The sequence below is a fragment of the Dysidea avara genome, chromosome 3 (assembly GCF_963678975.1).
Source record: "Dysidea avara chromosome 3, odDysAvar1.4, whole genome shotgun sequence".
Taxonomy (NCBI): Eukaryota; Metazoa; Porifera; class Demospongiae; order Dictyoceratida; family Dysideidae; genus Dysidea; species Dysidea avara.
The window spans coordinates 11,473,373-11,496,082 of NC_089274.1; the positions used below are offsets into that span (position 1 = coordinate 11,473,373).

Sequence of the window (22,710 nt, forward strand, 5' to 3'; positions counted from 1 at the left end):
AAGTAATACACATGCATAATTATGTACATGCTGGCTACCTGAGTAGCTATATGTGACTGGATTTTGGAAAAACATTCCAAATCACACATTGTAAGTTTTGAAATAAACAGTTTTAAAGAATTCAAGCCGTAGTGCAGCACCTAAGACCCTCAAATTGAGATAATCGTTCACTTCTGATAAAGCACCAAATTTGTTATGGAGTCTGTAGCACGGGTACTAGAAGGGGAGGCATGAAAAAAGTCCTTTGGAACCCTGTTTTTGAACCTTGTCAATAAAACTATATTGTTTACATGGAAAACAAGCAATACCCTATGGCTGGATCTAGTCCAGTACAAAGCCTGCAACAAATCACCCATTAAAATGCTAGTTGCCTGGAAGTATACAAAATGACTGAAAGTGCCATTTTCAGGGGGTTTTATTAATGTTTTGCATTTCCAATGCACACAGTTCTGTAGTAGTATCATGTACAAGGATTGTTCTGATGTGCATCGTTTCTTTATTGAAGGTGTATAACAAAAGTTATTGAGTAATGAAGCTATTATTGGTTACAGGTGGACATAAAATTTAATCATTGGAATATCAGTGTCAACGTACCAATCAACAAGGTATCTCTACAATACTGATTAAATTTGGTCAACATTGCAAGGATTATAGCTCGATCTATGTATATGCAGAGATTTCAACAATTTTATTTCCACCTGTAAACCAATTAAAACATCATTCATTAACTTTAATACCCTTCAAATAAAGAAACGATACACATCAGGATGATCCTTGTACATGAACAGTGCATGTGCACTAGGAATGCAAAGCTTTAATAAAACCCCTTGAAAATAGCATTTTGTCATTTTGTTTACTGCCAGGCTGAGAAAACAATTTGTTTCATTTAGCATTTTAATGGATGATTGTTGCAGCTGTAGGCTTTGTACTCGTCTAATACTGGATCCAGCCTTTAAATTAATAGGATAGTGGTTGCTTTCTATGTAAACAAATAGTTTAATTGACAAGGTCCAAAAAGTAGGGTTCCAAAAGACTTTTTACATGCCTCTCCTTCTAAGATCACTTAGTATACGCCCCATAAGAAATTTGGTACTTTTATCATAAAGTGAATGATTTTATGACCATCAGCATAACTTGCCTAATCTATTACCTTTCAGACCATTGCTGGCTCCTTAGTGGCTGACATGCAGCAAAATCAACATAAAAAATGTTGTTTGTCCACAATGTCAGGCTATCCACCAGCAAACCTTACCACTGGTTCTTGCCACTGAAGCCAGGCCCTTCACAAAGCCAGAAACCACCATTCAAGCTCACCACACCACACAAAAAAGACATCTGTTAAAACCAGCCTCAAGTAGTTTGAGTAATGCTGAGGGTCAAAACTATATAGTAGTATGATAGTGTAACTATCCACCGGTGGTGTTGGTATGATGTTGCCTGATGCGCAATTTGGATTGGTTTGTAAAATGTGGTCACATATAGCTAACTTACATCATACTCCTGGATGACTGCATGTAGCTAACTATAATCAACTTATCTAGTTTACACTGTCAGTATGAATGAATTGGTCCCATGTTTTATATGTCCATATAGTGACCTAGATTCCATAAAACATTGTGGCTATTACATGACGTAAGTTCAAACGTAATGGTTTTACATAAATATACATGTTTTCAGATTGTTCTGAAAACCTCTATATATAAGTGTATTGTAATTATTATTTATGAATGACAAAACTATATACCTACAACTTATATTATGGAAGATTCATACAATGGCACAATTATTTGCTGTCTTCTCTCTTTAATAAGATTGCTTCTGCTATGCCCATTACCATCTACATTGTAAAAAGTTGCAATAATATATACTTTTGTACTACTGCATATTGAAAACTTACTTCATTCACATTCACATTATCACTGGCACTAGTTTCTATAAATTTACAACCATGTTCATCAGCAAATGATTGTCCTTGTTCTGTGCTGACAACACGAGCATTTTCAAGATCACACTTGTTACCAACAACCATCAACACTGCATTAGGAACTACCTGCAAAGATACACACAACTTTGACAGGTGACATGTATAATTATATCTAATCAAAAACAGCCAAGCTGTAAAAAAAGGTGCGGCCCCCAACAAGGCCATGGTGAAAAAAGATGTGAAATCCAAGGTGGCGGCCAAGAAATGGCTGTGATGGTAGGTTAATGGTTACATTTTAATAACAACAATTCAGGTGAATTTGGTGCCAAGACCAAGCGGCACAAAATTCACCTGAATTGTCGTTATTAAAATGTAACCATTAACCTACCATCACAGCCATTTCTTGGCCGCCACCTTGGATTTCACATCTTTTTTACCATGGCCTTGTTGGGGGCCGCACCTTTTTTTACAGCTTGGCTGTTTTTGATTAGATATCACTTCTTTTTGTATTTGTATACTGCAAAGCCGGCCTATGGCTGGCTTTGGGGCTTTTTTAACCCATGTGTTCTTTTTCTTTACTACAGGAAGAAGAAAAGAACTTAAAGAAGAATTTTAGTACTTCAATTATTTTTGATTTTATTAGTAATTATACAAATTATATACATATATTTATTACATGCCCATTATTCCCCACAGGATATTTTTTGCAGCTGATCTCTCTACTGGGTGACTTGAAATGTAGCTGAACTATATACAGGATGGTTTCTTTATAGCTGAACTCTCTACAAGGTAACCTCTTCTAGCTGGTCTCTCTACAGGGTATTTTGTTTCTAGCTGAACTCTCTACAGGTGATTTGTTTGCAGCTAAACTCTCTACATGGTGGTGTCTTTGTAGCCGAACTCTCTACATGATGGTTTCTTTGTAGCTGAACTCTCTATAAGGTGACTTCGTCTAGCTGAACTCTCTACAGGGTGATTTTTTTGTAGCTGAACTCTCTGCAGGGTGATTTGTTTGCAGCTGAACTCTCTACATGATGGTTTCTTTGTAGCTGAACTCTCTACAAGGTGACTTCGTCCAGCTGATCTCTCTACGGGGTGATTTGTTTCTAGCTGAACTCTCTACAGGTGATTTGTTTGCAGCTAAACTCTCTACATGGTGGTTTCTTTGTAGCTGAACTCCCTACATGAAGGTTTCTTTGTAGCTGAACTCTCTACAAGGTAACTTCTTCTCTACAGGGTGATTTGTTGTAGTTGAAGTCTCTACTAGGTGGTTTGTATGAGGCTGAACTCTCTACATGGCGTTTCTTTGTAGCTGAACTCTCTACAGAGTGATTTGTTTGCAGCTGAACTCTCTACATGATGGTTTCTTTGTAACTGAACACTCTACAAGGTGACTTCTTCTAGCATGATCTTTCTACAGGGTGAATTGTTGTAGCTGAACTATCTACAAGGTAACTTCTTCTAGCTGATCTCTATACAGGGTGATTTGTTTGTAGTTGAATTCTGTACAGGTGGTTTCTTTGTAGCTGAACTCTGTACATGATGGTTTCTTTGTAGCTAAACTCTTTACAAGGTCACTTCGTCTAGCTGAACTCTCTACATGATGGTTTCTTTGTAGCTGAACTCTCTATAAGGTGACTTCGTCTAGCTGAACTCTCTATAAGGTGACTTCGTCTAGCTGAACTCTCTACAGGGTGACTTGAAATGTAGCTGAACTATATACAGGATGGTTTCTTTGTAGCTGAACTCTCTGTAACAGGTGATTTGTTTGCAGCTAAACTCTCTACATGGTGGTGTCTTTATAGCCGAACTCTCTACATGATGGTTTCTTTGTAGCTGAACTCTCTATAAGGTGACTTCGTCTAGCTGAACTCTCTACAGGGTGATTTTTTGGTAGCTGAACTCTCTGCAGGGTGATTTGTTTGCAGCTGAACTCTCTACATGATGGTTTCTTTGTAGCTGAACTCTCTACAAGGTGACTTCGTCCAGTTGATCTCTCTAAGGGGTGATTTGTTTCTAGCTGAACTCTCTACAGGTGAATTGTTTGCAGCTAAACTCTCTAGATGGTGGTTTCTTTGTAGCTGAACTCTCTACAAGGTAACTTCTTCTCTACAGGGTGATTTGTTGTAGTTGAATTCTCTACTAGGTGGTTTGTATGAGGCTGAACTCTCTACATGGCGGTTTCTTTGTAGCTGAACTCTCTACAGAGTGATTTGTTTGCAGCTGAACTCTCTACATGATGGTTTCTTTGTAACTGAACACTCTACAAGGTGACTTCTTCTAGCATGATCTTTCTACAGGGTGAATTGTTGTAGCTGAACTATCTACAAGGTAACTTCTTCTAGCTGATCTCTATACAGGGTGATTTGTTTGTAACTGAACTCTGTACAAGTGCGTTTTTGTGGGTGATCTCACTGCAGGTTGATTTGTTTGTAGCTGAACTCACTAAAGGGTGATTTTGCATGTAGCTAAACTCCTTGCATTGTATCTAGTTTCTAGCTGATCTCTCTACAGGGTGATTTGTTTGTAGCTGATCTCTCTACAAGTTGATTTGTGTGTAGCTGATCTCTCTGCAGGTTGATTAATTTGCAGCCGATCTCTCTACAAGGTAATTTGTTTGTAGCTGAACTGTCTATAAAGTGATTTATTTGTAGCTGATCTCTCTGCAGGTTGATTTGTTTTAGCTGAACTCTCTACAGGGTGATTTACTTGTAGCTGAACTCCTTACATTGTGACTAGTTTCTAGCTGATCTCTCTACAGGGTGATTTGTTTGTAGCTGATCTCTCTACAAGTTGATTTGTGTGTAGCTGATCTTTCTACTGGTTGATTTGTTTGTAGCCGATCTCTCTACAGGGTAATTTGTTTGTAGCTGAACTCTGTACAAGGTGCTTTTTTGTAGGTGATCTCACTGCAGGTTGATTTGTTTGTAGCTGAACTTACTAAAGGGTGATTTGCTTGTAGCTGAACTCCTTACATTGTGTCCAGTTTCTAGCTGATCTCTCTACAGAGTGATTTGTTTGTAGCTGAACTCTCTATAAGGTGATTTATTTGTAGCTGAACTCCTTACATTGTGTGTAGTTTCTAGCTGATCTCTCTACAGGGTGATTTGTTTGTAATTGATCTCTCTAAAAGTTGATTTGTGTGTAGCTGATCTCTCTGCAGGTTGATTTGTTTGTAGCCGATCTCTCTATAGGGTAATTTGTTTGTAGCTGAACTCTCTATAAGGTGATTTGTTTGTAGTTGATCTCTCTGCAGGTTGATTTGTTTTAGCTGAACTCTCTACAGGCTGATTTGTTTGTAGCCGTTCTCTCTACAGGGTAATTTGTTTGTAGCTGAACTCTCTACAAGTTGATTTGTGTGTAGCTGATCTCTCTGCAGGTTGATTTGTTTGTAGCCGATCTCTCTACAGGGCAATTTGTTTGTAGCTGATCTCTCTACAGGGTGATTTTTTTGTAGCTGACCTCTCTTCAGGGTGATTTGTTTCTAGCTGATCTCTCTACAGGGTGATTTTTTTGTAGCTGACCTCTCTTCAGGGTGATTTGTTTCTAGCTGATCTCTCTACAGGGTGATTTTTTTGTAGCTGACCTCTCTTCAGGGTGATTTGTTTCTAGCTGATTGCTCTACAGGTTGATTTGTTTGTAGATGAACTCTCTACAGGGTAATTTGCTTGTAGCTGAACTCCTTACTTTGTGTCTAGTTTGTAGTTGATCTCTCTACAGGGTGATTTGTTTGTAGCTGAACTCCTTACATTGTGTGTAGTTTCTAGCTGATCTCTCTACAGGGTGATTTGTTTGTAGCTGATCTCTCTACAAGTTGATTTGTGTGTATATAGCTGATCTCTCTGCAGGTTGATTTGTTTGTAGCCGATCTCTCTACAGGTAATCTGTTTGTAGCTGAACTCTCTATAAGGTGATTTGTTTGTAGCTGATCTCTCTGCAGGTTGATTTGTTTTAGCTGAACTCTCTACAGGGTGATTGCTTGTAGCTGAACTCCTTACATTGTGTCTAGTTTCTAGCTGATGTCTCTACAGGGTGATTTTTTGTAGCTGAACTCTCTTCAGGGTGGTTTGTTTCTAGCTGATCTCTCTACAGGTAGATTTGTGTTGATTTGTTCATTGCTGATCGCTCTAAAGGTAATTGATTTGTTGCAGTTGAACACCCTGCAAAGTGTTTTGTTTGTAGCTGATCACTATAAAGGGTAATTTGTTTGTAGCTGAACTCTCTCCACAGTGACTTGTGTGTAGCAGAATTCTGTGTAACTGAATTCTCTAGAGAGTGACTTAATTGTAGCTGAATTCTCTACACAGTGCATGACTTGTTTATAGCTGAACTTTCTTCAGTGTGACTTGTAATGTTCTGAATCTCTATAGTGGTATATTTGCTTAACTCTCCACATGGTGACTGTCTTCTTGCTGAACTGTCTATAAGATTAACTGTTTGCAGCTGAACTCCCTACAGAATAACTTGTGATGTAATAAAATTCTATAATGGAGTAAATAAATTAGCCGAATGCTCTATTAGGGTGACTGTTCTATTAGAGTATCTCGATCTCGCATTTGCTACACGGAGTTGGCTTTCGAATCATAACTCAGTGGTTTGTACTCCGATTCTTCTGTACTACTGCAAGGACTTTCTATGAAGATTATTCCAGCTATACACCGATTTTCAGCTCATTGCTCTAAGCGGTTTGCCTAGTAGGCGTGAAAACTAATACTTTTTTATTCATAAAAATCGATCGCGTAATTGTGACACAGGTTGGGTTTTGTGTCATATCTCCGTGGTCTTTATCTCGATTCCTTTCAAACCACCAAAAGGCACTCCTACGATGGTTACTCCATCTACATAGCAATTTTCAACTCATTCCATGAAGCGGTTTACCCTGTAGGCATGACAACAAATCGATCTTGTTTTACGCGAATAATCGGTCATAACTCCTGAACCATTCATCGCATTTGTACCAAATTTGATGCTAGGATTCGCCTTTGGACTCCCTTTCTGTGTGCCAAATTTCAAGGCGATTGGAGTACGCGTTTGCTTGTTATAGCAATTTTTGCAAGTGTGCGAAAAGACGAAGAAGAAGAAAAAAAAAAACGAAGAAAAAAAACGAAACTTTGGTAGCTCGTATCTCGGAAATGGCTGGAGCGATTTCCTTCAGATTTGGAATGTAGACTCCCGTGGCTGGCGGGCAACTGTGTAGCAAATTTGGTTCCAATCAGATAAGTGATCACCGAGATACAAAGGTGTGAAAATGACGTTTTCGTTCTTCCTGTCAATATACTCACGGTGTGGCGCGCCGGCTTCTTGGGCCGCACGACACACTACCGTGTGTCTTGATTAATAGTGCACATTTTATCCCTATAAAAAGGCTTGTTAATAACACTGACTGTTTGACTAAACAACTATATGGATTTTGGTGCAATAAAGTTATTGTTTCAGCATTTTAATTAATGTGAACACAGAATCAATTTTATTTTCTCATCTTATTTGGGATGACTGCATGCATGCAAGAAATTTGTATTTTTATAGCCAGGCACTAGCCGTGTGGAGTTTGGATTATAAAGTACTGTGTGTGGTACTATATCGTAAGGGAACACAACTGACTATGTTGGCTAAGCCTTGTTTATCTTCAGTTCTGTAAACGTTTTGCTTTTGGATATTTTAAGATGCCTTACTTTTTAATAATGCATTTCCAAAAGCCTTTTTTATGTGTAATATCCCACAATTATATGTAATTTGCTTTTACCTGGGATTTTGATTTGGACATGCATTCAATTCTGAGTTTAGCTATGCAGTTAATGATCGCATAATTTGAAGTATATTGTGTCAGTTTTCAAGAAAGTATAACCACTTGTCCGCAACCATCAGATCGTTTGAATATCAAATTTTGCTTTCAATGATTAAATTATTATTCTGCTGTGGAGTAGTAATTTGTGAAAAAAATTATCAAATTTCCTTGTATTTTGTCATGATACTGGGAATGGTGATGAAAAGGTCAACAAACAAGTGTGATTGTGAAAATTCTATCATCTACAAAACCAACTTTTTTGTGCAAGCCTAGAAAGCAAAATTACAATGCCGGGATTAAGTTTGTAAAATGCCTGTTTTGCAACAAAGGAAGGTGAAGTTTAATATGCAAGGAGAGCACAATAGCAGTTCATGAAATTTTAGCTCACATGACATCCCATAAGCTATTGATTGACATCACATAAGTGTAAAGATCTATTCCAGAGGGGAGGCTGTATTCCGCGGAATACGGAATAGCGGAATAGCAGAATCACAGAATAAGCAATAATCACATTCAAAATATTTTGTTATTGTTTATAGCCTCTATAACGTTTTAATATACATACCTCACCTAGTAGAGAACACAATCACGATGGCACCGATCCTCGGGGCGATCTTTAAATAGGATATGTACAAAGATATTCACTCTAGAACAATCTAACTAAGCTAAACTACTGTTAAATACACTTCACTACATAATCGTTAGAAAACTAGACGTTCTTTGTGTTATAATACTTGCTCATACCAGCTGTCACACACGAGCAACTAGCTAGCTAACTGGCTGAATAGTAGTTAGGACAAAATAATCCACCCCCTAGGTAGCTACCCTGCATGCATGGAATAATCTGACCTTTCTTATAACTCTGTTACCATTTCCTAAAGTGTTTCAAATAAATTCGGAGGATAATACTGCTGTCAGCTCCCAAAATCACAGCTCCAACCTCGGCTCTAACACTTCGTGTATATAACTCTAATAAATTAGGGCAGTTACTCATGTGTGACAGCTGGTATAAGTACGTATAGTACAAAGAACTTCTACTTTTCTAGCGATTGTGTAGTGAAGTGTATTTGATGGTAATTAGATTGTTCTAGAGTGAACATCTTTGTACATATCCTATTAAAGATCACCCCAAGGATTGGTGCCATCATGATTGTGTTCTCTACGAGGTGAGGAATGAACGTTATAGAGACTATAAACAGTAACAAAATATTTAGAATGTAATTTTCGCTTATTCCGTAATTCCGCTATTCCGTATTCTGCGGAATACAGGCTCCCATTCCATAGTGAAAAGTTGACCTGAGCGGGGCAGTACTATAATTAACTCTTCACATGTGAAGACGATTAATGGATCAGATAGTATACAACACCAGTAAACATTACTATATTATAGAACTTTGCATGGATGAGATCAAAGGAAAAAGTGCACTTTAAATTTCATAAAGTACACTTTGGGGCAAACAGTGCTATATTGCTCACAAAGAGTGCTTTATTGCACTGCAACGAGTGCTTTATTCGTACAATAAAGCACTCTTTGTGGGCAATAAAGTATACAGTTGCCCACGTGCTTTAGTGCAGGCTAATAGCTTACATCACTCATGCCAGTACAACTAATCACCAAAGCTGGTGTAGGCTGATAGCCCTCGCCATGCTGAGTGGTCATTCGCCCCAGCTAATATGAGTTTTACGACTGGATTGCTTTTATAGATATACCTAAATGCTTTGATAGTGGGTGGGAGAAGGTAACATTGCTGTTACATTTGTTAATGCAAAGAAACAAGTCCTGGAGATATCACAGAAATACTTCACCATGTGCCACAATAGAATCAATTGTAGGTTGTGACCGAACCCTGCCAAAATACGTGATGAACGTCTACTATGCCAAACTACACGTGAGTTACTTTGTTAAACTAGTTTGTGTGTGTTCAGGCTGCTATTAATTCGTGCAATGTGTGTTAATTACCAGTTCTAGTGTAAGGTGAAGCTACACAACTAGAAAGTTCCTTAAATCATTTAAAGCATTGCCTTGATCATGCTATATGAAAAATAAAGCACTCAGCGATGGGCCTTGATGCTAATAAAGCACTCGGCTTCACCTCATGCCTTATTAGCATCTCAGCCACATGCCTAGTGCTTTATTTTCCATATAGCACTCATGGCAATGCTTTAACATATACATAATACACCTCAGTCAATTTATTAAATTCAAAATTGTATGTATTACTCAGCGGGCAGTAACTAGCAGTTACAATTCCTTGGTTATAATAGAGGTTGCAACTGATTTCATTTTGAAAACATGTTGTTATCTGTATGAATAAAATAAAATAAAAAATTGGATAAGGCAAGTTAAGTTTTTGTAGATTAGGTCTCATTGCATACTGTATATACTAAGTAAAATGTGAACAATTTATATATGATACACTGACCTCTCTAAAATCATTCATCCATTGACAAAGTCGTTTGAAAGAGTGTTCATTAGTAATGTCATACACAAACATGATTCCCTGTCAAAACACACACTCAGATACTCCAGAACAGTTACATTATAACTGTCTTCTTACACTGACAGTAAGATGCTTTCATAGCTATAATATACACAAGTATTAAGCTAGGTTATGGATCAAAGAATAAAGGGAAACCAGTCAGTCAGTCAGTCAGTCAGTCAGTCAGTCAGTCAGTCAGTCAGTCAGTCAGTCAGTCAGTCAGTCAGTCAGTCAGTCAGTCAGTCAGTCAGTCAGTCAGTCAGTCAGTCAGTCAGTCAGTCAGTCAGTCAGTCAGTCAGTCAGTCAGTCAGTCAGTCAGTCAGTCAGTCAGTCAGTCAGTCAGTCAGTCAGTCAGTCAGTCAGTCAGTCAGTCAGTCAGTCAGTCAGTCAGTCAGTCAGTCAGTCAGTCAGTCAGTCAGTCAGTCAGTCAGTCAGTCAGTCAGTCAGTCAGTCAGTCAGTCAGTCAGTCAGTCAGTCAGTCAGTCAGTCAGTCAGTCAGTCAGTCAGTCAGTCAGTCAGTCAGTCAGTCAGTCAGTCAGTCAGTCAGTCAGTCAGTCAGTCAGTCAGTCAGTCAGTCAGTCAGTCAGTCAGTCAGTCAGTCAGTCAGTCAGTCAGTCAGTCAGTCAGTCAGTCAGTCAGTCAGTCAGTCAGTCAGTCAGTCAGTCAGTCAGTCAGTCAGTCAGTAGAAATATCTAGTTAAATTTTCATTGAAGCCTATCAATTTTCATTGAAGCCTATCAGAAGCAATTCAAGTCACTTTGCAACATGCTTAGGTTACCCAAATGACAATGCCAAGGTGCCATGAAGGTAATGTGAGGCTGACTTTTATTTGGTGAGTTTTTGTGATCCATACAATGCAATTCAAAACATACAATGCAATTCAAAACATACACATGTATACACGATACAACCTTAGTGTATTAGTGTCACTTACAGCTGCTCCTTTAAAGAATGGACGTATTATTTGTTGAAATCTCTCCTGAACTGCGGCATCCCTATACATTCACAACCACATACACTGTCATACAGTAATACAGTACATAGTATACTACACTTTCAGGGCTAGAGGAAGCAGCCTGATCACTTTTCAGCATTTTTTTAAAAATTGCTAATGTGCTGAAATATTTTTGAACCATCGCATAATGCTAGCACAATTAGTAGAGTAATCATTATGCTACACCATAAATCCTTACACTGTGAAAAAGGTGGGATATAAGATGGTATTTTCAGTGGCTTATTGAATACAAATAAGCCTTAATATAAACCCTGTATTATACTCATCTAACTTATACTTTAGTATAATGCATACTATACTATTACATATTATATGGTTTCAGTTTATTTACCACATTACCTAAAATAGCTTATATCAAATATAATGCCCACACTATACCATCACATATATGGTTTCAGTACGTTTAACACATTAACTAAAGCTTTACATGTGATTGTTAGTATAATACAGGTTATATCAAGCTTTTTTGTATTCAACAAGCCACTGGAAATACCATCTTATATCCCTCTTTTTTCACAGTGTTATCCGTGTGATATGGAAAAAGATTTTTAAAACTCTAATAGAATAGTCACCATTAATAGAGCGGTAAGAGCGCTCCAGTATAATTACTGACTATTTTATTAGAGCATATCATACAGTGTGGTAGTGCTGTATATTAGGGATCATGTAGGCTTGCACTTTCTCATACTGACCAGAAACTAGTCTCACGATACCTTCATGGCGTCTTGGCAGTATTGGTTAGGTATATCCAAACCCAAAAGTACTTTCAGTATGACCTGAAACCATTCCAATTGGTTGCTACACTTTTACAATTATTCAGTTAAATTTTCTACTGACTGACAGACAAACTGACTGACTGACTGACTGAATGATCGACTGACTGACTGACTGACTGACTGACTGCCTGCCTGACTGGTGCCCACAGGCAAGAACAAGTCAGCAATAGCTGAGGCTACGGGCTTGAGTTTTCACTATTCGATGCCACTTCAGCCCAACTGGTGCCTTTTGGCATACCACAGCACGGTACATACAATTTATGACAGTACAAGGTGTTGCTAGTGCCATGTAATGTCTTCTCTATGCTTGTACTGAGAATCGTCAGAGTTTCCTGGATTGATTGCAGAGGTACTTCTCATATAGTTCTCCGTTTGCAATGCTGTGCGACGAATAGCTGGAAATGAAGCATAATAGCCACTTCACTATTTCAGTAATTAATAGTTGGAGCACGTGTTCAGACAAAAACAATTAGCCTGGTGCCATTCTTTCTACTAATGTAGTATATACCAGCGTTGAAACCGGGTCGGGTCATCCGGGTCACATTTTCTCCGGGTCATCCGGGTCTGACCCGGTTTACAATTTATCCGGGTCTGACCCGGATTGGATCATGCAAGAAACGAAATTGTTTGTTTGACGACGTGGAACTTATAAACGCTATCGCGTAGCTTTTTAGTGAGCCACGCCCACTTATCGCATTACCAACATATGCTCAGCCACGCCCATTTGTTAGTAAGTGCAGTATGTAGCACGAAACTGAGGGTATCTATGGTGAGGGGTAGCTATTGTCAGTAGGTGAAGACCTTTTTTTTTTTTTGTTCTTCAACCTACAGGCTAGGCTGAAGTTGCAATATTTACTCAACACGAATCGAACGCTCAAAATGTAGACTCGTTCGCTCGCTCGAGACTAGCCGAAACACGTCTCGGCTTTAATTAATCCGGGTCACATCTGGGTCAAATCCGGGTCAGTGGGTCATCTGGGTCAGCAGTAGTGACCCGGTTTCAACGTTGGTATGTACAGGTTTACCAGTCATAATAATGTTACAAAAAGTTAACAAGTACAAGGAAAAGTAGGAATTTTAAGTTTGATTAGTGAGAAATAAAAAGTAGTGAAACAAGGGAGGTTACCTACTCCTGAAGATAATACTAGTGGACATTTAATCCCTAGACTAAATTAGGGATTAAATATCCACTAGCATATCTTCAGGTGTAGGCAGCCTCCTTTGTTTCACTATTTTTTGTTTCTTTAATCAAATTTAATTTTTTCCTTGCACTTGTTATTAGTTAACCGCTTTACAAAGCTACAAAATTAAAATGAAAAGCAATAATAATTTGAACAGGTAATAAGAAGCTAATTAAACCATTTATTTAACATAGTGGAGACTTGAACACTGCAGCATATAGCAAAATATAGAGTTGCCTAGCTGGTGCCTATTCACTTCACTTTAAAATCAGTTTTAAATTTTACCAATGCCTAGTGGGATGGCTATGCACAATACATACAAATGGAAAATATCAAATGTGAGCACATGTACATGCACTGAATTTAACATAAGTGTTTGTCAACAATGGGAAGTTTACAGCTTAGAATAGCTTCAGATTCAATCTCAGAGCACGCAATTTTAAAAATTTTCTTTAGAGTGGCATGCCCCCAACCTCCCCAGTATTAGTATGCCTTTGCTGCACAACATAGAACTCAAACCAGCTACCATGCAGCCTGTACTCCTGGCCTGACCATCCTCCATTGTCATTTACTCACATGCATGCACACTGTTACTGCATCAATAGGGCTATAATACTGTTTGTGCTAATGGCAAGATCTAGCTTAATTAATAATTATTCCCCTCACCCCCAAATTTGTAGAGGCTACAATCTACTGCTTCTAAGCTGCTGTAACTTACACACCATATAATGCTATAAAACAAGGATTTTGGTTATGGAGTTGCTGTTTACACAAGAGCAACCACAAAGCCATTATATAACTTTAAAGTACAAATATCGGTCTAAGTGAAACCAAGAGTATATAATGGGTAGAGTAGATACTCTTGATGAAACCAAACATGAAATTTCACAACTTTACAGGCTAGCACTGTTTATACATATACTACTACAATAAACATTGCTAACTTGTGTACAGTTGAAGTGATTATCTCCAGTCCAAGTCTGGTTTTCTAGTATTTGAGCAAGTGTGCATATGCATACAATCCCTCTCCTTACTGTTTCTCTTCATTAGTAGTGCCATTATAACTTTGAAGAATTGTCCGCAATGCTTGTTATCAACATTCTGAAAGTAGGTGATTGCATCATCTAACAGCACGATTGTGTGCAAGAGACCAGTTATCCCTGTTCCTGTTCACTTAAGGGCATGCCTGCTACAGGATATGCGCAGGCACTACTAAAACGCTTGACTGAAGTTACAGAGCACTTAGAATGTTAAAATATGTATTCGTAACTACTGAAACTATACTGTGATTACTGCAGGAGTTCACAAGTATGCTTAGTGTGACATTCAAAGGAGTTACATAAAGCATTCTCATTGCTACAAGTACAAAGTGCTAATAACAATAACAAGTATAAGGAAAATCGGAATTTTAAGTTGGATTAGGGATCAAAGAAAGAAAAAGTAGTGAAACAAGGGAATGTATAGCTAAAAAGTAGTGAAACAAGGAAGGTTGCCTATACCTGCAGTTTGGATCTGCAAGTATAGGCAGTTCACTACTTCTTAGCTATTCCCTTGTTTCACTACTTTTTCTTTGATCCCTAATCCAACATAAACTGCAGGTATAGGCAACTTTCCTTGCTTCACCACTTTTTAGCTATTCCCTTGTTTCATTACTTTTTCTTTCTTTGATTCCTAAAATTCCTAATTCTCCTTCTACTTGTATATATACATGTATACTTAGCTACCTACCACATTTGTAATTGCACTCTTTTACCATTAACTTCAATATTTTTAGTCTTTATATCAATACCTACAAAATATATAAGTGGACAATCTTTTAATTACAGTTTTGGTTGTGCCTATATAGCCACAATACTTGTTATGAAAGGGTCACACTCAATTAACTGCACATGCATCACTAATAAAGCTCATATCTAAATACATACAGAAATGAATGTCTTAGCAAAAGCCAGTGTATAGTTCTCCTAAAAACCCAATTCATGCACTATCCATACAACCTTATCCTTAGGATAGACCCAGAGCCTTCTATCTTTCTCTTCCACTTAATATTAATTTCCCACCCGCCTACGCCCAGCAACCCTTACGTGAGCACTAATGGCATGGCAAAACTGCTGAAAAAAATAAAACATTTGAAAATGGTATGAGATCCCAAAAGGAGTTTCTTTAACACTGATTACATTGCAACACTGTGCCTAAATACAGATGTCTTTTGTTATCCCAAGTGTAAACAATGCAGGATTCAATGAGCTCATGGTTTCTTACCGATAGTGGACATATAAACTTGACTAAATACATTATCTGTGTATCTTGATAGGAGAGATGATTTCCCAACCATTCCATCACCAACAAGTAACAATTTTATTAAATGGTCATAAGCAGGTGCTTCAGCCATATAAAAAGTAGTACCTATACAATGTATACGTATGTCATCATAGCTGAACATGCATAACATCACACATTACACACACACACACGCACGCACACACACACACACACACGCACACACGTAGCCTGTAGCTGCCCATCCGTAGATGATTGCAGTATCTTCAGGGAAACCCCTGGATAAGATGACCAGTGGGTCAGTGTTACGTTGCCTTGCAGAAATGTGGAAATCCCCCTTCCTTCGAAAGGTCTTTCCACAGGGACAGTGAAAAGAGGAGGGTCCCAGGCTTCCATGATCTGGATGATGTCTGCCACAAAAGCATTGATGTCTTTTCAGGTCTCCAGAACGCTTAAAGGTACATCCACTTGTACAAGTAAAACTTTAAAGTAGAGAGGGTCTGTTAGCAGCACAGTCCTCCCCAACATCAACAGATAAACGGATCTGTTCACAAATTGTTGACTATTGCTGTCTGTCTTGAGCAATGTTGAACCAATCTTCCTCAATCCCAGTGCCCTTACATCCATCACTACCAGATCACTCCATCGTTTCTTAGGGCCATGTCTTGGGTGAGTTTAATCAGCTCACCAAAAAGTAACTGCTTAGGTATTCTATAACAATCCATCCGTGCCAACTGCCCTAGCCACCTATATCAATATCTCCCAATAATATCAGCCATGTTCTCATTCATTCCAAACTGACTAGCCAGCTTCTTAGATGTTATTCTTTCCTTCCATTGCCTAGTTCTAGACACACCCAAACTTACCTGGGTACAGCAATTGTGAAAGCCCTCCAAATGTCTAATACTAGGACTCTTCACCACCCATGTCTCTGATCCATACAATAAAGTAAACATCACTACAACACGATACACACCTTTCTTAATCTGCACACTAAGAGCCCTTTTATCAAAGATGGAGAACCACAAAGATCCAAATGCTCTTGCAGCCTTGCCCAATCTTGAACTCACTTCATTAACGATTTCACCATCACTAGTGATGTTACTTCCAAGATAAGTGAAATTATCTACTGCAGCTATTACACCATCCTCCAACCATACAGGCAAGTTGTCTTCAGGGCACCCCATTGACATCGCCTTAGTCTTTTCTAAACTAACAGTAAGTCCCCGTCCTGCTGCTGTTGTTACAAAGGTCACAGCTACTCTCTCCACCCCTTGTCTAGTGACTGCATGCAATGCTGTATCATATGCAAACTTTGACTCTGTAATTTCTGTATCCTCAAGCTTTGCTTTAACTGTTCTATCTCCCACCAGCTTCCTCCCTATCTTATACTTCACAGTAATCCCAGCCTCTGGACAGCGACTCCTCCAACAGCAACCATTGCTGCAAAATACAAATTGAACAAAACTGGTGCCATGATGCATCCTTGTCTAAGCCCATTCCGAATGTTAGTATCACCAGTGGTGCCATCACTGAACCTCACCGCAGCAGTCATGCCATCATGACATGACCTGATCAGTGACAACATCACTGGAGGAACACCATACTTCTGCAATACCTCCCACAAGACCTCTCTAGATACTGAGTCATATGCCTTGCGGAGGTTAACAAAGAGTGCAAAAAGAGAGTCACCATGTTCTCTGCTCTTCTTGAATAGCTGCCTAGCTATAGGAAGCCACACTGAGACTCAGGGAGGACCTATTCGGGAATCAACTGAAGCCCATATTGCAGTATACGTACGTCCAAACAACTTTCCAACCAAACTGATTTCCCTCCAGTTATCACAATTCCTAAGATCTCCTTTCTTAGGTATGGGAACAATTTCTGCATCTTTCCAATCCTGAACTACACATCCTGCCTTCCATACCTTCTTCATTAACACCAATAATCTGTGCTGTATTTCCGGACCTGAACAAAGTGTTAATTCTGGTAAGATACCAGTCCTCCCTCCATTTCATTTTCTTCATAGCAGCTACCAGTTCATCAGAGGTAGGGGGATCATCAAGACATTGCATCGTTTCCCGGGATGGCATTTCATCAATTAATTCTTGATCACACTGGCTGGTTATATTCAATACTTGGCCAAAATGCCCATACCAAAGCTGTTTAAGCTCTTCAGGTCCTGTACTTAAGCTACCATCTTGTTTTCTAAGTCTGATAGAATGAGCAAGCTGTCTTCCATGAAAGGCTGCCTGCAACTTCTTAATACAATGCCATCTCAGTTTCCCATCTTGACTATGCTCAGCATCACTAATCGCCTTATTGATCTATGTCTCCTTAGCCTCATCCACAGCCTTTTTCACCAACTTCTGCCATAGTCAGAATTCACGTTTAGCAGAATAACTCTGCAACTGTAAATACCTTTGACGAGCTCTAACTTTGTCATCCAGCAGGGATGTTAGTATATCAGTAGCATCAATAAACCAATCTGGCTACTTCTTCCTAGCACATGCAACAGCTGCATCAGCAGAAGTCATATTGCACTCTTTTAATGTCCGCCACTGCTCCTCCACTGACTCTTCCTTATCATATTGATGTTGAAGCAAGTGTTGTTCAAGGGATTACTGGTGTCTATCACTTACTTCCAGACTTCTTAAGAGGTGGACTGCCAGTGACACACGAGTAACACTACTCCTCTGCTTCCTTGAAAAGTTTAACATTAACTTTCCTTTCACCAAATAGTGGTCTATCCAACAGCAAGCACTCCTGCACACTCTTACATCAGTATACAACTGTCGCTGATCTTTCCTCATCATCACAAAGTCAATTATATGAGCCTGCTTAGTAGCAGGGTGTATCCATGTACCCAAGCGTATTGGCTTCTTCTCAAACCAAGTGTTTATGATGGTCAAATTGTTAACAGCACACAGTAGTCACAGCTCCAGGAGCTATTCACCAGCTTCATTACAAGTGCCAATACCATGCAGTCCTCTGATCTCCCTCCAGACATCATCATCAGATTCCCTTCTCCCAACTCGAGCATTAAAGTCACCTAGTACCACCACAATATCACCAACAGGAAGAGCACCCAAAGTGCATTGAAGATCATCAACAAACTTTACCTTAACACCTGGAGGAGCCTTGGCTGTGGGAGCATATGCTGATATCAGTGATAAATACCTACTATATTAGTCCACCTAGAACCTCCACATTATCTATGTCCACACTGCACAATCTGCAACTGGGCTGTCACTATCCTAGAACTGACATCCTCCCAAGTTTTACCAGCATTCTTCCGTGTAGCAGTAGCACGCTGGTCAAGCACAATGCCTACACCTTCATTTCTCAAGAGTGGTTCACCATCACCACGCAAAGTGCACCCTGAATGTAACAAAGTAAATCCATCTGCATTTTTTTTTTCTTTTTTTTATTACTAAACTTTTAAAATATATATATGAAAACAATTAAGAATAGTTCAGTTAATAGTCCAGCAGCAGCTCCCCCTCAGCCACAGCAAGAGAAGCATCATCTTCACGCACTGGCCTTCCACTTTCCTGGTACAAAGGATGGCACATCTCAATAACGCAAAGGACAGCCGGCACCTTAGCCATCCCATAATTACTGAATGGCTTTCCTCCCGCTTATGACTTACAAGGTCAGCTTACCGCTTGTAAAAAGTAGTTTCATGTGCCATACCACCAGAAGAGGAGAACACTAAAGGGGTAAAACTCCATGCTCAACTTCATGTACACGATCACAGTATTCTCGTTTCTTAGACTGCTCATGTTTATGATAAATAGATGAAAGAGAAGCTGTATGGTATGAAGATGCATTAGGATAGAAAATTCTTATGGTGAACCATCCAGAAACTCCTTGCCTTAACATCAGCACAAGCACCATCCTCAACATTGGAAGTATGGTGGGAAAAATTCTCACCATTCAAAGGTTGCAAGCAAGATTCAATGGCAACATTATGACAAACTTCAGTTAAGAGTGAGGCAGTGAGCTGCATTTCCAAACATCCTGTCCAAACCATTTGGTTTCTTGTATACCATCTTCAACTCCTTAACCAAAAAATCCAACTTCCTATCAACACAATGAGATCTTGTGGACAATAGATGGCAAAAGTTGGGATTAGGTCTAACCCTACAGATCCTTTGATCATCTCCAGCACTCTCCATGAGAGTGCGAATGTTTCAAGTGGCAAATGAGATGGACTCAGAGCAAAGACTGCACCCTGAAAATAAGTTAAACCCTCTAGTCTACTAATGCAAAAACACAAACACTTAACCTCAAGTTACAAGTTTGAAGCAAGTAAACTGCCTTTAAAAACTGAACTACTCCACACATTCTAAAAAGCAGCCATCAGCGTTCACTAGCAACGTAACAGGAACCACCATGAGGAGGTGCTCACACACACACACACACACACACACGCACGCGCACACACACACCACAAAAGCAAAGGGCTGCCACTGGTGCAATTATGCCTACCCAATGAAGCAGCACTGGGACACCTGTGCGCTACTTGGGTGCTAGAAGTCAGCACAGGAAAATCCTCCTGGGGCAGGACTAGTAACCCACAGGAGGCTGTACTATGTCTTGGTGAAGGTGTGGGCACACACACACACATACACGCTATACACACATTATTATAGTAACAGCTAGCTACAAAGATGTGCTGTAACACAAGATATAGTTCATTGCTAACCATGCATTTTGTCCAAAAGAATTATGTATGCAAACATTTCTGTATATAACAAATTTAATGAGTAGATATATTGTACAAACATTTTACAATTTAAGAAAGAGTTAACATTCAGACATACATATACCAAAAGATAGTTATGTTCCACATGATTGCATACAACTTGTCAATTAAAACATATTTGATGGTAAATCAGTATGTGCACATTGAGCTGAGCCCTGCAAAAAATAGGAAAGTGTGCTTCTCTAAAAGAATAGTATTGATGATTAGTGACAACAATAGGTGCCAAGAGCAGACATGTGCAGATTGGCTCCATTACAAACTCGGAAAAAAGGTCTCCTAACAGACATGGACTTTTATATCTTTCCCATATGAATGCATGGTAAACTTTTTCATGCATGATCATGAACAATGTGGACATTTAACTGAAAAGATTTTTAGTGGGTCAGAAATGAGTCATATTTCAAAAACTTCCATAATTCCATTAGCTATTAATAAAATGTTTTTGATGGCTCAGCGCAAAGTGTACATACTATACAGAATGGGGCTGTATGCCTAACAGTGTGACATGCTCAGTTCATTAATCCCATTAAAATCTCTTCTAAATGGAACAGAACAAAACATCAGTTGCTTTAGCATCTATTGGTAGCATTTCAATAACTGTTAAAGTCTCTCATACTATAATTATGCATACATTGATATGCTGCATGTGTGCTGTGTTTACTATCCCAGCCCTATACCTATAATGGCACATGTTTATACACACAGAGAGAAAACCATCTTTGAGATTTTAAAACCATCATTGAGATGCTTAAACACACAATTGCAAAATACCTCAGACACAAGTGCAAACACCTTACCAGTGGCGGATCCTGATGGGGGGGGGGGGGGCAATCCTTCATCCCTTTCAAAACTTTTTATCCAAGATCAAGATACTCTATAGAGCAGTCACTCTAATAAAGCAGTCACAGTGTTCACGGGGCAGTGTAGCTTAACTATGAAGCTATGAATAAGGATCTTTATATACTTTATAGTAAATACATTTGGTAAAGGGTAGCCATTATTGCTGTGACCTTTTTTTTTTTTTTTTTTTGCTCTTCAACTTTTTAGCAACCCCTTTCCAAACTCTGGATCTGCTACTGCTTACAGCAAGAGCTGTTTGCACATAATAATATAGTATACTCTTGCTTTAAAATATGGCAAGGAAGCTACACAAATGAATAAGCTACATGACATACAGATAAACCTAGTCTCAAGTAGCTAGACCACATTTTCTTCTTTTGTATTTTTGGGTCTGGAAGAAAAAGGGTGGTCTAGTGAATGTAGTATGCTCTGGCAACCCCAGAATAAGGGGGCTGTTGATTTGTGAGACACGTGCATGGTGGCTTCAACACATTAGCAAGGATGCAACAAAATTGCAATTAAATTTTCCATTCAGTAACAGAGCATAATGTCAAAAATTCTACCTAAGTATGTACCGGTAATTGTTAAAATTATAATCTGGTACTATTGGGAAATGTACCATTGTCAAACTGAAAGAGAACATAACACTAGCCAACTGCCAAGGACCATTACAGAGCCCAGATTCAGCCAAGGCATTTCTACACTTGAAATGACCCAACATCAAGCAACTCGTTTTGTCATAAATAAGTCTTGGAACAGACACCACCATGACAGTATCACAGAAATGTTAAAATGAGCTAAACTGGCCATATCTTCAAGAACATAATTATATGCAAGCACACCTTATCCTACTGTACAAGATAGTAAATCACTTATTACTCATCTGCTTGCCAACATTAAATCAAACTGTTACCCGAGCCTATCAAGATCAGAAATTTAATCATATACGGCCTCAGTAAACACTTAGCTAGCTAACTCTATTCATTTCTACCAAGAACTATTCAATATATACTTGACATGTTCCTACTCTATTTAACACTGATCTTGAAACATTTAAGCAGATAACAACTCCCTCTTTGTAATTGTAACCGATTATTATTGTAACTGTACACATGGTCAGTTGGGTGATTACTAATATTATTAATAAATAAAGCCGGGACGCGCCTACAGGGGAGGGGAAACTGAACAATTTGCACTTGGTCACAGCTTGCTACAGACCCTAGTCCAGCCAGTTGTCGGTGTGCTTTACCTTATATAGTAGGGACCCAGGAACTTTCATGCTCTGCCCTGAGCCCTCAATAGTCTCTTGGCGGCCTCCTGGATTCAGTTATAAAAATGAGCCGCGAGCCACTGGGTCCCACATGAAGAATATCCATTATAATCCTTACATTTAAATCTCGATTTAGCCTATATTGGTTACTGATCCTCATGAGCTTTCTCCAAATATACTGTCTTTCCACTTGCGCACTTTCGCCAGACAATCAAATAAATGTCTTTACAATAGGCGCACGCGCTTGTTGACTGCATGCATACACACTTACACTAGTTACAGTAGTAATGCATCATCCATGTGCATGCTCTGTATAGCATAGGTTTGGGCTTTCCTCATCTGCCAAAAAATATAGTCTCAACATTCCATCAAGGCAGTTCAGTATCAA

At 39.0% G+C, this 22,710-nt stretch overlaps 2 protein-coding genes across 2 annotated transcripts; both read right to left on the reverse strand.

Moving 5' to 3' along the window:
• Positions 1 to 1,633: 1,633 nt before the first annotated feature.
• LOC136249357 (ras-related protein Rab-10-like) lies at positions 1,634 to 22,550 on the reverse strand. Its single transcript, XM_066041321.1, has 7 exons — positions 22,441 to 22,550; positions 15,424 to 15,567; positions 14,890 to 14,950; positions 11,124 to 11,184; positions 10,133 to 10,210; positions 1,898 to 2,050; positions 1,634 to 1,837 (listed from the first exon to the last, which is right to left on the reverse strand). The coding sequence occupies exons 2-7, from the start codon at positions 15,551 to 15,553 to the stop codon at positions 1,784 to 1,786; spliced, it is 537 nt and encodes a 178-aa protein (XP_065897393.1). The 5' UTR covers positions 15,554 to 15,567; positions 22,441 to 22,550; the 3' UTR covers positions 1,634 to 1,783.
• LOC136248319 (uncharacterized) lies at positions 16,194 to 19,622 on the reverse strand. The gene is made up of 5 exons (XM_066040110.1): positions 19,475 to 19,622; positions 18,398 to 18,586; positions 17,242 to 17,409; positions 16,980 to 17,166; positions 16,194 to 16,884 (listed from the first exon to the last, which is right to left on the reverse strand). Exons 1-5 carry the CDS (start codon positions 19,620 to 19,622, stop codon positions 16,194 to 16,196), a joined length of 1,383 nt encoding a protein of 460 aa, XP_065896182.1.
• Positions 22,551 to 22,710: the final 160 nt, after the last annotated feature.

Bases quoted from the DNA above. Each gene is read 5' to 3' on its own strand.
- LOC136248319 (XM_066040110.1), bottom strand. From the start codon at position 19,622: ATGGAGAGTGCTGGAGATGATCAAAGGATCTGTAGGGTTAGACCTAAT. The intron at 17,410-18,397 runs GTGAATAGCTCC...CACTTTGTTCAG, and splicing joins TGGCACTTGTAATGAAGCTG to GTCCGGAAATACAGCACAGA. The intron at 17,167-17,241 runs GTACGTATACTG...GGCTTCCTATAG, and splicing joins GGTTGGAAAGTTGTTTGGAC to CTAGGCAGCTATTCAAGAAG.
- LOC136249357 (XM_066041321.1), bottom strand. From the start codon at position 15,553: ATGGCTGAAGCACCTGCTTATGACCATTTAATAAAATTGTTACTTGTT. The intron at 14,951-15,423 runs GTAAGAAACCAT...TATATTTTGTAG, and splicing joins AGTTTATATGTCCACTATCG to GTATTGATATAAAGACTAAA. The intron at 2,051-10,132 runs GTCAGTGTATCA...GTATCTTTGCAG, and splicing joins GGATGAATGATTTTAGAGAG to GTAGTTCCTAATGCAGTGTT.